A 12439-nucleotide genomic window follows, 5' to 3' on the forward strand; every position below is an offset into this window, starting at 1 on the left:
CATTGTGAGGTTTTTTTTACAACTTCTTCAAAAGCCAGAAAACCTTGGCCAAAGAGAGCCCATTTTTCTCAAAGCAACATTCTAAAGTGTATATGATGATAAGCATTTCTTATGACTTGTCTGAACACATTGATTTCATAATTAGCATTTTTAAGTGTCTACATTTTTGAACTAGATAATTGTAGTCACCATACTGCTGTAATTTCTGATGCTAGTGTAAAGTCTACATGGTGCTTTTAATTCAAAATCAGAGGAATGGATGATGTTCTCTAAGTATGTAGAGGTTTATTCGCCTCATCCTTCATGTCAGTAACTGGTACTACTAGCTATGGGAAACATATGCACACATATTGGCTAGTTTAACACTTTTTTTGCAGAAAAGGTGCCCAGCTACACATTGGAATCTGTTTTGGGGCACAGTATTTATTCGTGCTAGTGCTTCATTTGTGCTATATTGTGGTTTGATCTTGTCTGTGTGGATAAATCATGTTTGTGTTCAAGTTAAAGGGGTTGTATGGATAAAAGTGAGGTTAGAATTTGGCTATAACATGGTACCCTGAAAAAATCTGTCTTTAGGTCAATTTTATGTAGATCTTGCGGAGAGAACAATTCTGTATCAGTAGAGAAATGGATTGGATAATCTAATAGATGTTTTCGTCTTTAAGTGCTGTGATTCCTGACAACTAAGAGGATAGATTCCTTGATCTAGCATGGTGTTTTTCACATTTCTTTACACAAAACTCAGGCTGAATAAAAGGACCCTATATTCATTTCTAGTTGCTTATAAAATATGAAAATATTCAGAATGAGAATCTCAGGTTAGTCCAAATATTTTCTGATGATGATTCATTGTGCCAGGGGAATTTTGAATGAAATATTAAGATGTTTGGAAACATTTATAGAGAGCGAGTGTGCGTGTGTGCTCACGTGCATATTTCAGTGAAGTTTTGTTAAAATGGAAAGGAAATATTAAGGCTGAGGCAAAAGAACAATTCATGGCACTTTCATCTTCCTAGAAGCAAAATACAATATTTGTTTTTTAATGTTTCAAGGATTATTTCATAAATAAATGATCTACTAAACTGTACCCTATACCCTGTACCCTGTAAACTGTACCCTATACCGGAAACCTACTGACCGCTATTCCTACCTGCATGCCTCCAGCTTTCACCCTGACCACACTACACGATCCATCGTCTACAGCCAAGCTCTGCGATACAACCGCATTTGCTCCAACCCCTCAGACAGAGACAAACACCTACAAGATCTCTGTCAAGCTTTCTTACAACTACAATACCCACCTGCAGAAGTAAAGAAACAGATTGATAGAGCCAGAAGAGTTCCCAGAAGTTACCTACTACAGGACAGGCCTAACAAAGAAAATAACAGAACGCCACTAGCGGTCACCTTCAGCCCCCAACTAAAACCCCTCCAACGCATTATTAAGGATCTACAACCTATCCTAAAGGATGACCCAACACTCTCACAAGTCTTGGGAGACAGGCCAGTCCTTGCCTACAGACAGCCCCGCAACCTGAAGCAAATACTCACCAACAACCACATACCACACAACAGAACCACTAACCCAGGAACTTATCCTTGCAACAAAGCCCGTTGCCAATTGTGCCCACATATCTATTCAGGGGACACCATCACAGGGCCTAATAACATCAGCCACACTATCAGAGGCTCGTTCACCTGCACATCCACCAATGTGATATATGCCATCATGTGCCAGCAATGCCCCTCTGCCATGTACATTGGTCAAACTGGACAGTCTCTACGTAAAAGAATAAATGGACACAAATCAGATGTCAAGAATTATAACATTCATAAACCAGTCGGAGAACACTTCAATCTCTCTGGTCACGCAATCACAGACATGAAGGTCGCTATCTTAAAACAAAAAAACTTCAAATCCAGACTCCAGCGAGAAACTGCTGAATTGGAATTCATTTGCAAATTGGATACTATTAATTTAGGCTTAAATAGAGACTGGGAGTGGCTAAGTCATTATGCAAGGTAGCCTGTTTCCTCTTGTTTTTTCCTACCCCCCCCCCCCCCCAGATGTTCTGGTTTAACTTGGATTTAAACTTGGAGAGTGGTCAGTTTGGATGAGCTATTACCAGCAGGAGAGTGAGTTTGTGTGTGTATGGGGGTGGGGGGGATGTGAGAAAACCTGGATCTATGCAGGAAATAGCCCGACTTGATTATGTAAAGAGTTGTCACTTTGGATGGGCTAGCACCAGCAGGAGAGTGAATTTGTGTGGGGGGGTGGAGGGTGTGAGAACCTGGATTTGTGCTGGAAATGGCCCACCTGTTGATCACTTTAGATAAGCTATTACCAGCAGGACAGTGGGGTGGGAGGAGGTATTGTTTCATATTCTCTGTGTGTAAATAAAGTCTGCTGCAGTTTCCACGGTATACATCTGATGAAGTGAGCTGTAGCTCACGAAAGCTCATGCTCAAATAAATTGGTTAGTCTCTAAGGTGCCACAAGTACTCCTTTTCTTTTTGTGAATACAGACTAACACGGCTGTTCCTCTGAAACCTACTAAACTGTGTGAGAGATTTTCTGTATATAACATTTTAAAAGTGAGGTGTAATCCAAATCTTCTGAGTCTGTGGTTTGTCTTTGAACATACTGCAATGAAAGAAGAAAGAAAACTGTTTTCTAGTCCTACTGTGTATTTGTTACAAAGATAGGCCCATATCCTGTGGACACTTACGCATCTGTTTAATTTTATATGCTTTGAGTATTCCCATTGAAGTCAGTGGGACTACTCAGGTATGCACTTAAGTTGATATACTAAAAGTGTTGTTTTTTAAATGTTGATATTGTCTTATTGAATCTGTGGACACAGTGAAATAATTAGTAGGAGTCTGACATTCCCCCCTCCTTAATCAGGATTTTGGTTTAAATACCTAACATTGTCAAGTTAGGCCCTGACTATGCTATAACTTGCAACTGATGTTACAGTAGACCCTCAGAGGTATGAACACTTTGGGAATGGAGGTTGTTTATAACTCTGAAATGTTCATAACTGAACAAAACATTATGGATTTTCTTTCAAAATTTTACAACTTAAAATTGACTTCATATAGCTTTGAAACTTTATTATGCAGAAGAAAAATGCTGCTTTTAACCATCTTAATTCAAATGATCCCTTATCAAATCTTTTTTTAAACTTCCCCTTTGTTTTTTTTAGTAGTTTATGTTTAACACAGTACTGTACTGTGTTTGCTTTTTTTTTTTTTTTTTGTCTTTGCTGCTGCCTGATTGCATACTTCTGGTTCCAAATGAGGTGTGTGGTTGACTGGTCAATTTGTAACTCTGAGGTTCTACTGTACTTTCTCTACTAGTTGAAAAGTGCTTAACATAGTGTCAGTCATAAAACCTTTAAAAGCTGTTTTATAACTGTTAGAGAAGTGCAAATGGACACTGCTGGGGGTGTATAAAACTTTACTGTTGAACACAGTATAGCTTAAACAGGTTTGTGTGGACTGCTTGCTGCAGAATTGTATTAGGAAAATGCACAAAGTAAGCATTGGTAGAGTGCTGAAAACTAAGAAGTAAATTGGATGTTTGGTATGCATGTCCATCTAACTGCTTTTAGACTTCATCTGAGGGACTGAAGAATATTAAGCCAGCATCCAGCAAATAAATAACTTCTATAAATGCTAGATTGAGGATTTTTTTCTGTAAAAGAAATCATTACAGAACTGGATTGAATCTATTTAATACATAACCATTTCCCTCTTTTTCCTCTTAATATGTTGTCATTTATTCTTGTAGATTATTAGAGGGTGTGATCACATTGAGAGAGACTTTTTGGACTACAGAGGCTAGGAAACTCTGGGTGGAGGTGACTTGGTTTACTTTAGTGTGTACCATCAGGGAGGAGACACCTTGCATTTGTGTAAAACTTTCCTCCCTGAAGAAGGTGCATGCAAGGAGCATGAGTTAGCTGTTAATTTGGGCGTGGATATTCATTTAGCAGTCCTCTGCCGTGGAGATGATCACATATTGTAGCCACTCACCCTTTGGCCCTGCCTCAAAACCCTGTGAAACCTGACTCCTATGAAGGGATTTCAGCAGTATCTGAGAATGGGGAATCTCTATGGGGCTGAGAAAAGACAATGCTTTGGGGAACTGTCTCAATCCAGTCCACTCCCCTCCCAACATTTTGAGCCACATTCCCATGAAGTGCTTCTGGGGAAAAGGGATGCTGCTGCAGAGCCATAACTCTAAACTTCCAGCCCTCAGGGGGTCACAGATTGGATCTGGATTCCTTATACTTGTAAAACAAAAGGGACTAGATCACCTTCTATCTGTGGTATCTCTTTTCATCTGCTGCTGTGTATTTCATTTGCTAATTTTTGTTAAAACTTTAAAAATTAAACACTTGAATCTGTTTCATCAACTAGAATTTTAATTGAACTATTTATAATTTCAAGTTTTCTGTATCACAGCAGTGACTGGAACCCAAAGTCCAGTCCTCTGCTCTTATTTATTAAATACCGTTAGTGTTTTCCATGCTGAATAAACAGAAAAGACAGTCCCTTCCTTCTAGAGTTTGAAATCTAAATTGGTCCTAGACAATACAGTTCAGATTCATAGGATTTAGGTTCCAATCTTGAAGTGGAACAGGGGTTGGTTCATTTGTTGGGAAAGCTTTATAGAAGGATTTAAAGAGGGATTACATTGGAGACAGAGAGGTTGTATAGCTCACAAGATTTAGAGTTCCTCCTTTTGAAAGTGTTGCAAGAACTTTCACATCCTATTACTGACATCCTGTCTGTTTCTGTCACTTGCAATAATTTAGTATAGCCTTGTCAGTTTTGTGGCCGCTTCACATTAACCTCTTGCAGCGTCCTGCTTTGCTAGATATAATACCCTTTGGAACTGAGGAAGCAAGCAGGAGAGAATGGAAAAAGTTAACATGGAGGGGGTACTATTTCCCTTCCAGAGATCTGATACTCCATACAGGAACATGCCTGTTGCCTCCACTCTGAACTTGGTTAATAAATACTGTATGCTCTACATTTTCTTTCATATAAGTCTGACCGTGATCATATTCACAACCTCATGGCTAGGACAAGGGCACTTGATTGTCAGTGCAGCTACACTTAAGAGAGGGAAAAGAAACTACAAGACTGCTATGATTACAATGCTTGAATTTCAAAGCACAATGAGTAGATATCTGAAATCAGATTTCTGCTGCCCCAGTCCTGTAAAAATTGCCGACTATTTTGTGGGTTAAACTGATTGAGCTATATGTACTTCAAAAGACCAAATATACATTTTTATCCACAACTATGGGTATACTAGTTCAAATTACAATTCCATATTGATCTTCATTGTATAAAATAAACATAATTCACTATTTGAAAAAAATTAATGCCATTTCTTTACATTTTATTAGCTTATAGTCAAAAATAAACACGCTAATAGGTTAAACTGCATATTTTTATAAGTATAAGTGAATTACAACTAAGTTACAATTATTAGCTTGAGATATTTTAGGGCATTTTAAATAAATGATATACCTCTATTTTAACATATACAATTATCCTATCTTACAAATTGAGAAGTCTGTACAATAAAAGCATAGGAACATAAAACCAACTACTGATATGTTGAGCTTCGATACAAATATATCACACAATCCCAAGTAATGTGATCCTTCTAAAATATTGGTGTTTCAGACTGGAGTATTAAAGATGACTGAATTTTCTTCTGTGCCAGCTCTGCTCTCAATGCTCGTAAATCAGAGGCTGCCTGCTTTCTCATCTGCAAAAGAACTAGAGATTATTTAAGGAAGATTTTGAAGTTGAAGATTTAACTTTTATGTGGGTTAGATGGATATAGAATGTGCCTTTCATCTCCAGGACGCTTTGATTCTATCCAGTTCTAGTCCTGCTTTTCTGCATGTTTCCTTTGTTGTGTCATCTTTAAAAGTCAAATCCTGAAATCCTTACTCGGCAAATTCCGATCGCCATCAGTAAGGGTTTGCCTGACTAAGACTCTCAGGACTGCTTTGTATAACTGACAATATTTCTCTTCTAGAAATACGTTTTCTAGTCGTTTCCATTTTGCTAGCAATGGACAGAATTATCTCCCACACTGCAAATGATAAGGCAAAGGGACAAATTCTTATTTTAGTTGCAACAGTACAATCCACATTGATTTCAGTGTCATACTCTGAACTCACTTCTCTATAACTAAAATTAAAATCTGGCTCCAAGCTCGTGTGAAAAGATGTGTATTGTACTGCAGTTGTCTAGACCAGACCTGGTCTGTGAATAAAATGACCTTGTCAGACAATTAAACGCTCATGGGTTTTCATTCTGTTCTTTATCTTCAGGTTAGACCATCTGATTTCCATGATACTAATTTTTTCCATTTCTTTATAAATGTTTGCTAGCCCCCTTATCCCATCTCTGTTGTTGCCTGCTCCATTATACCCTTTGAGGATGTCAATACCGTGTTACCCTGTGGATGTTTAAAACTGTGAATTTACTCCTGTCAGTCTCTCATAGATGTGACTCTACATCAAGGATATATCTCCAACAGCTATAATTAGATGTTTTTCTTCCACTTTCTGAAGCTGGTGTCTTACAAACAAGGCTGGATAATGAATTACTGTCCTAGAGCTGTGTTTGAGCTTGTTTTCCCAAATACTCAACTTTTGTTCCACTTCATTTGCTGTCTGGATACAATGTGAGGCAGTAATAACTTTCTCAGGTCCCTTTTTTACTTTGCCCTTCCAAAATGCCCTCAATGTCATTGATTTAGATTTGAAAATACTTTATGGGATGCTTATTCCACCTCTGCATCCTCTTTCTTTCATTAGCGAGCAATGGACATCAGTGTTTTTTTATTTATAGATTTTTCTATTGTGCTTATCTAAGTCTGCTGGTTCTTTACAACTCTTAGGCTGGTGTAGCCTTCCATATCACGCTACTCATGTTTTCATCAGACATTTCTGAAAGGCTCTACGAGGATGTGTCAATCTCAGAGTCTCCAAACTATGGCCTATATTGTCTACTATGTCAGCTTTCTCCTACAGAGAGATGGGTAGTGAGCGATGGGGCGGGGGTGGAGCATTAGGGAGGGGTGGGGGTACAGGCAGGGGAAAGGGTGGGGCAGGGGTGCTTGGTTTTTGGGGCTTAGAAAGTTGATAACCCTAGTGCTGGAGAGAGCAGGATTCCATGGCAATGATTTGCTCTTTACTGCTGGAGCAGAGCGGCATGCTCCGCTGTCAGAACTTCCCAGAGCTTTGAAAGGGGAGCGGTTGCATGCCAAGGCAGCTGAGTTCAAAACAGTGAGCAGAGCGGTCACGGTGGACATTGTGGGATACTGGGGGAGGTCAGTTATGGTGACATAACAGACAGCAGTGTCTACACTGATGCTTTGTTGTTTTAACTTTGCCGCAAAAAGCTCTATGCCTCTTGTCGAGGGGGTTTTATTTTGTTGGCACAGCAGTAGAGTTTTGCTGACAAAACTGTGCAGTGTAGACAAGGCTTTAGTTTATGCAGTTCATGGAAAATGGAAACACTATGAATGCTACTTATCGCTACATGATGTGGAGTAAGGCAGGTTGGTCATTTAACATAATATCTCCTCAAATACTGCCTAACTTTTAAAAATTTCAAATATTTTATGGCTCTAGATTTTATAGCGAAGAAAATCTCTATTTGTTTAATTTCCAGGTTGGCTAGAAAAAATGCAGATTACCTTAATTTCGATTATGAGTTTCATTTTTGTATTATCCAGCTTTCTCTTCAGTTGATCAATTTCGTGCTGCACTGTTGTAATCTGGATGATTGTGGTGTTCTATGGGGAATAAACAAAAAGCTTTTATGCAGCTCTGCTATATTATATATTTTTTCTACCGCTGCAGTTATTGACCATAATTCCCCCCCTCCCCGGGACAGTAATCCTCTAAACTCTTCTTCCAAGCCTCCTTCCGTTTTTGACTTCCTGCCCTCAAATGTCCTGTATTGTAGCAGTCTTCTCTCAAAAGGAGGGAAGCTCCCTCCAAGAGCTAGGCCCTGCTTGCCTTCAGATGAGATGGGGCCACCCACAATTTTCCCAATCCCTGTTTAGTAGCACATTATTCTGCTACTGGTCTTCACGACTGGACTCTGTCTATGATTTAAAAAAATATGAATGTCTCAATCTCACCCACAGAATGCCATTACTTTGTCTCAGTCAGGACATTGAGGGCAACCTGCTATATTCTTGAATAGTGTGGATTAAACAGAACACCACCTCTACAATGGCAGTGTCATTTTTCAAAAATTAAATGGCTTAGTTTTCAAAAGTATGGGCCAGATCCTTAGCTGCTGTAAATCAGCATTACTTCCTTGAAGTAAATGAAGCTGAAGGGGATGTGTGTGTTAGTCTAGGCCTTTGAAAACCTCTTTATATCCTAGCAGCTATATCTGCATTAACATGCCACCGGTGGTGGTGTGCAGTGTACATGGCACAGTGAAAAACAGGGTTGGTCCACACTGCAGTATGTAGCTACATGTGTTAACGAAAGGCTCCAGCAGAGAGTAGGCAGTGGAGAAAACCTTCAGCAGCTCTCCACCGCTGGAGCCTTTCACTGTGGCAAAGAAAGAGTCCGGCAGGGCGTTGCTGGAGTCTTCCCTGGGGTGGGGGAAGGGCTCCAGCAGCAGGGAGCTGGTAGAGCCTTTGCCTGAGCCCTGGTGGCTGCCCCCTGCCAGAGCCTTTCAACACTGCTGGAGTCTTTCAACCTGCCTGAGCCTTTCCCTGCTGCCAGAGTCTCTTCCTGTGGTGAGGAAAAGCTCCTGCAGTGGGCAAGCAACAGGACACTACACTACTGAAACTAGCAGTGTAGATGTGGAGGCAGAGCTAGGGCGAGCAGAGAGCCATTAGGGTATGTGTGCAGGGACATAGGCACATTGTTCAAGCATGCCTTTACTTGTCTGAGCTGTGCCTCACCATCTACACTGCTACTGGCAGCTGTGCTATGGGCTTACGCATATAGGTACACTACGCACCAATGAAAGAAGGGTGCAGTGTAGACATCCCCTTAAAGTGAGGTTGAAGTAACAGAAGTAACTGACAGCACATGCTTCTGTAATACTGGCAAGGCAGACAGAGAGCCACATGCTGGTACATGAACATTAGTATGCTTAATAACAATTACACTTACAGCTTTCAGATGTGAACATAAAAACATCCACAAATACTTTGCCACGGTAGGTTTTCTGTTATTTTGCCTACTCTAGTTTCAGATTAACTATCAAAGGGGCTTCCACTACTTCTCTTGACAAATTATTCCACTATTTAGGAGATTTCACTGTCAGGAAGCTTTTCCTCAGTCTATCTGACCAGTTTAGTTTACTCTTCCCTTAACTCTCACCAATTCCTTCTGCTAATGTGGGTTTCAGAGCTACCCCCAATTTTCAAAGTGCAAGTGCACCAAAGGCATTTAGACCGAGATTACTATTTCCCTACTTCTTCAACAGAGTAAGTTCATGCAGAAAGATTGCATACTTCCTAAAGGATATTTGTGCCCAGTGTGCACACAGAGCTATGGCTGTGCTGTTGTACACAAGCATTTGGAACATCTTTACACCAGCATACAAAGCGTGATACATAGAATTCATTCATGGAAAAATCTGTTACGTTAAAAATATACTAGTTTATACAAAACTAAACAAGTTGTTACCATATGGAAAAGAAGTAAACTGTGTTCTTCCATGCACACTCATGCATTCATCCAGCATTCATGGAATAGGGGGGTATACTACTTCCATGAAACACTCTGGGCAAACAAAGAGTAATTTATAAGATCAGCAGGGATGGTCCACACTTGGCCTATGCAAACAGAATGGCTTATACTATGCAAATGGACTAATGCTCCTATTCTTGGTAAATGGTTTTCTAAACTAATTAAGCTTTTTTTAGATATAAAATCCCTAAAACAAACCTGGTCAATGGTGTACACTGATTAAATTAGATGGGCTATGCTCACCTCTGAAGGACATATGACTGTTTTACAGATAATGTCATTCAGAAACAATTAGTAAAATTTGGAATCTCTGGATTATGGTGGTAAATTTGTTGTTACAATTTATACTCTATAACAGAAGCCAAATTTCATGGAAAGAGAGAAAGGAATTGACAAATATGAACAAAAGATATTACCTTGGCGTTTGCAATGTGTGTTAAATTGTTTGGTCGTTTCCTGATATCTCTGGCTTCCAGCTGCAACAGTAACTTTTGGTAGTAAAGCTCTAAATCTTGTCGCAGTTTATTTAAAATGTCCTCCAATGAAGTGGTAGCTTTCTTAGTTTCAAAGTATTTCTTTTTCCATGCATCACGGGCTATACAGGACAACAACAGCTCTTTTTGTTCTTGATCAGGTTAATATACAGTACATTAATAATAATAATTAATAATGACCAGCACACAGTCCTTCTGTAGTGTGCTTCAACTTCAGTGCTTTATACATGTATGAAAAATGTAAGATTGTTTTTTTAAAAATCAATGAATGTTTAGCCAAACTAAACATTACACTCACTATTCAGTCAAACCAGCATTAGCTGGACCCCAGCCAACTAAAATTAAAGGCTAGATCTGTTCTCTGAAGCTGCAGCAGGAACGCTGTAGGACCAGAGTTTCAGTCCTGTGGAGCTTTGCAGTGCTGCATGACTAAGAGGTACAAAAGAGCGCCAAGTTTGCTAGTTCTGCAGGTCCAGCGCTAAAGAGAAGCCCAACGAGGAGCATGTGTTATGCAGAGCTGGGGAACTCCACAGGTCCAGAGTTGCTGAGCAGAATTCAGAGGTGGATGTAGCCTCCTGCCTCAGTGGGTGCAATATACTGATGCCAAGGGGGGGCACTGACCGTCCGCAGCAGCACTCGTTGCCCCAGTCGTGCAACCCTAATCCCAGCCAGGTGCAAAGGGGAGGCAGGGGGGAGGATGGAATTGGCTGGAGAACAAGCCCGACCCTACACTATCCCTGCTGCAGCAGCAGCTCCTGTCCCAGCAGATCACGTGAGCAGACATTCTTCCTTTAACGATGAATAGTCCGTAAAGGATTCAGTCAATCACATATCTTTCACAAATCAGATCACCCAGTCATAGACTTGTTTGTGATGGAGACAAACAAGAAATGCCATACCTTTTATTCCAGAAGGGAGTCTGAGTCCAGGATCTCTTTTGGACACTTTTCCTCAGCTCATCTCCTGGGCTAACTTAAGGGCTAACATATCTATCCACTGATCCCTCCAATTCTGAGGACAGTGTGGAAGTTCAGACAAGATGGTGACATATAGATATGGCTTGCAGCCTCTTGGTGCAGGTAGTTATAGTTCTCAGACCTGTTAACACTCTCAGTATAATCTCCAATAACATTACCCCTGGATCTGGATATAATCTCCCAAGACATTCCAGCCAGACCCACTTTCTCTGTACCTTACAGCCTAGATGCTGGCTGCCTGACTAATACAGAGAAATCATGTTCCAAAGCTGTCCAGATCATCTTGATTCACAGCAGGAAGGCCTTGACAAAGCTCACTTACGCCAAATGGAAAAGATTCGCCCTTTGAGCAGAACAACATCAACTCTCTCATTCAGTCCCATGATTTAAAATTATCTATGTGGATTAAAGTGCTCTGAATACACTATTAAAAGAGTACACTATCTCCACTTATCACAGTATATTTTCACATCCTACAGTGTCAAAGAATTAATACATCTATTCTCTCCTACATAGGGGCCACCTCCCTCCTGAGATTGCAGTGTGGCTTTAGCTGGATTGATGGGGACTGCCATTTGAACCATTAGCATCATGTTCTTTATACTACCTTGCTGTGAAAAGAGCTTTCTTAGTGGCAATTACCCTGGCATATAGAGTAGGAGACCCGCAAGCAGTCATGGCAGGGCCATCATACACTAGTTTTGATAAGGATAAGGTCTCCCTTAAACCCCAGCCAAAATTTGTTCCTAATGTAGTTTCAGATTTTCATGTAAACCGGACTACTGTATTCACATACCTGTTTTCTCCCTAAAACCCCTTTGGAATGATAACAGAAGAGCCGTTACTCCCCGGACATATCACAGCTTTTCTTTTTAGTTAACGAGAACTCAGCCCGTCAGACGCACAGCTAGAGTATTTGTAGCATTAGCTGAAAGAATGAGCAGCTAGGCCATTTCTTTCCAGCAATTAGCTAAATGAAGCTCAGACTATTTTATATTATGCTATCAGTTAACTAAGTTAGGACCTCATGCTCAAATTAAGGCTCATTCCTCAAGGACTCACGTAGCGGTGCGGGGGGGGGGAGGGGAGGGGAGGTGAGGGCTCTGGCTGGGGGGGGTGCAGGCTCTGGGGTGGGGCAGGGCATGAGGCGTTTGGGGTGCAGGCAGGCTGCCCTGGGGCTGGGGCCAGAGAGGAGATT

The 12439-nt window shown here is 40.6% G+C and overlaps 1 protein-coding gene across 1 annotated transcript in view; it reads right to left on the minus strand.

Annotated features, from left to right (window-relative positions):
- Positions 1–5489: 5489 nt before the first annotated feature.
- Positions 5490–12439, minus strand: part of SPATA1 (spermatogenesis associated 1) — a 37928-nt gene continuing 30978 nt past the window's right edge. Inside the window, exons 11-13 of the mRNA XM_048862458.2 lie at positions 10187–10365; positions 7742–7840; positions 5490–5794 (exon numbers count right to left, since the gene is read on the minus strand). Of these exons, the coding sequence (XP_048718415.2) occupies positions 5690–5794; positions 7742–7840; positions 10187–10365 (383 nt within the window). The 3' untranslated portion in view covers positions 5490–5689. The remainder of the gene's footprint in view (positions 5795–7741; positions 7841–10186; positions 10366–12439) is intronic.

This window comes from Caretta caretta, chromosome 8, assembly GCF_965140235.1.
Source record: "Caretta caretta isolate rCarCar2 chromosome 8, rCarCar1.hap1, whole genome shotgun sequence".
Classification (NCBI taxonomy): domain Eukaryota; kingdom Metazoa; phylum Chordata; order Testudines; family Cheloniidae; genus Caretta; species Caretta caretta.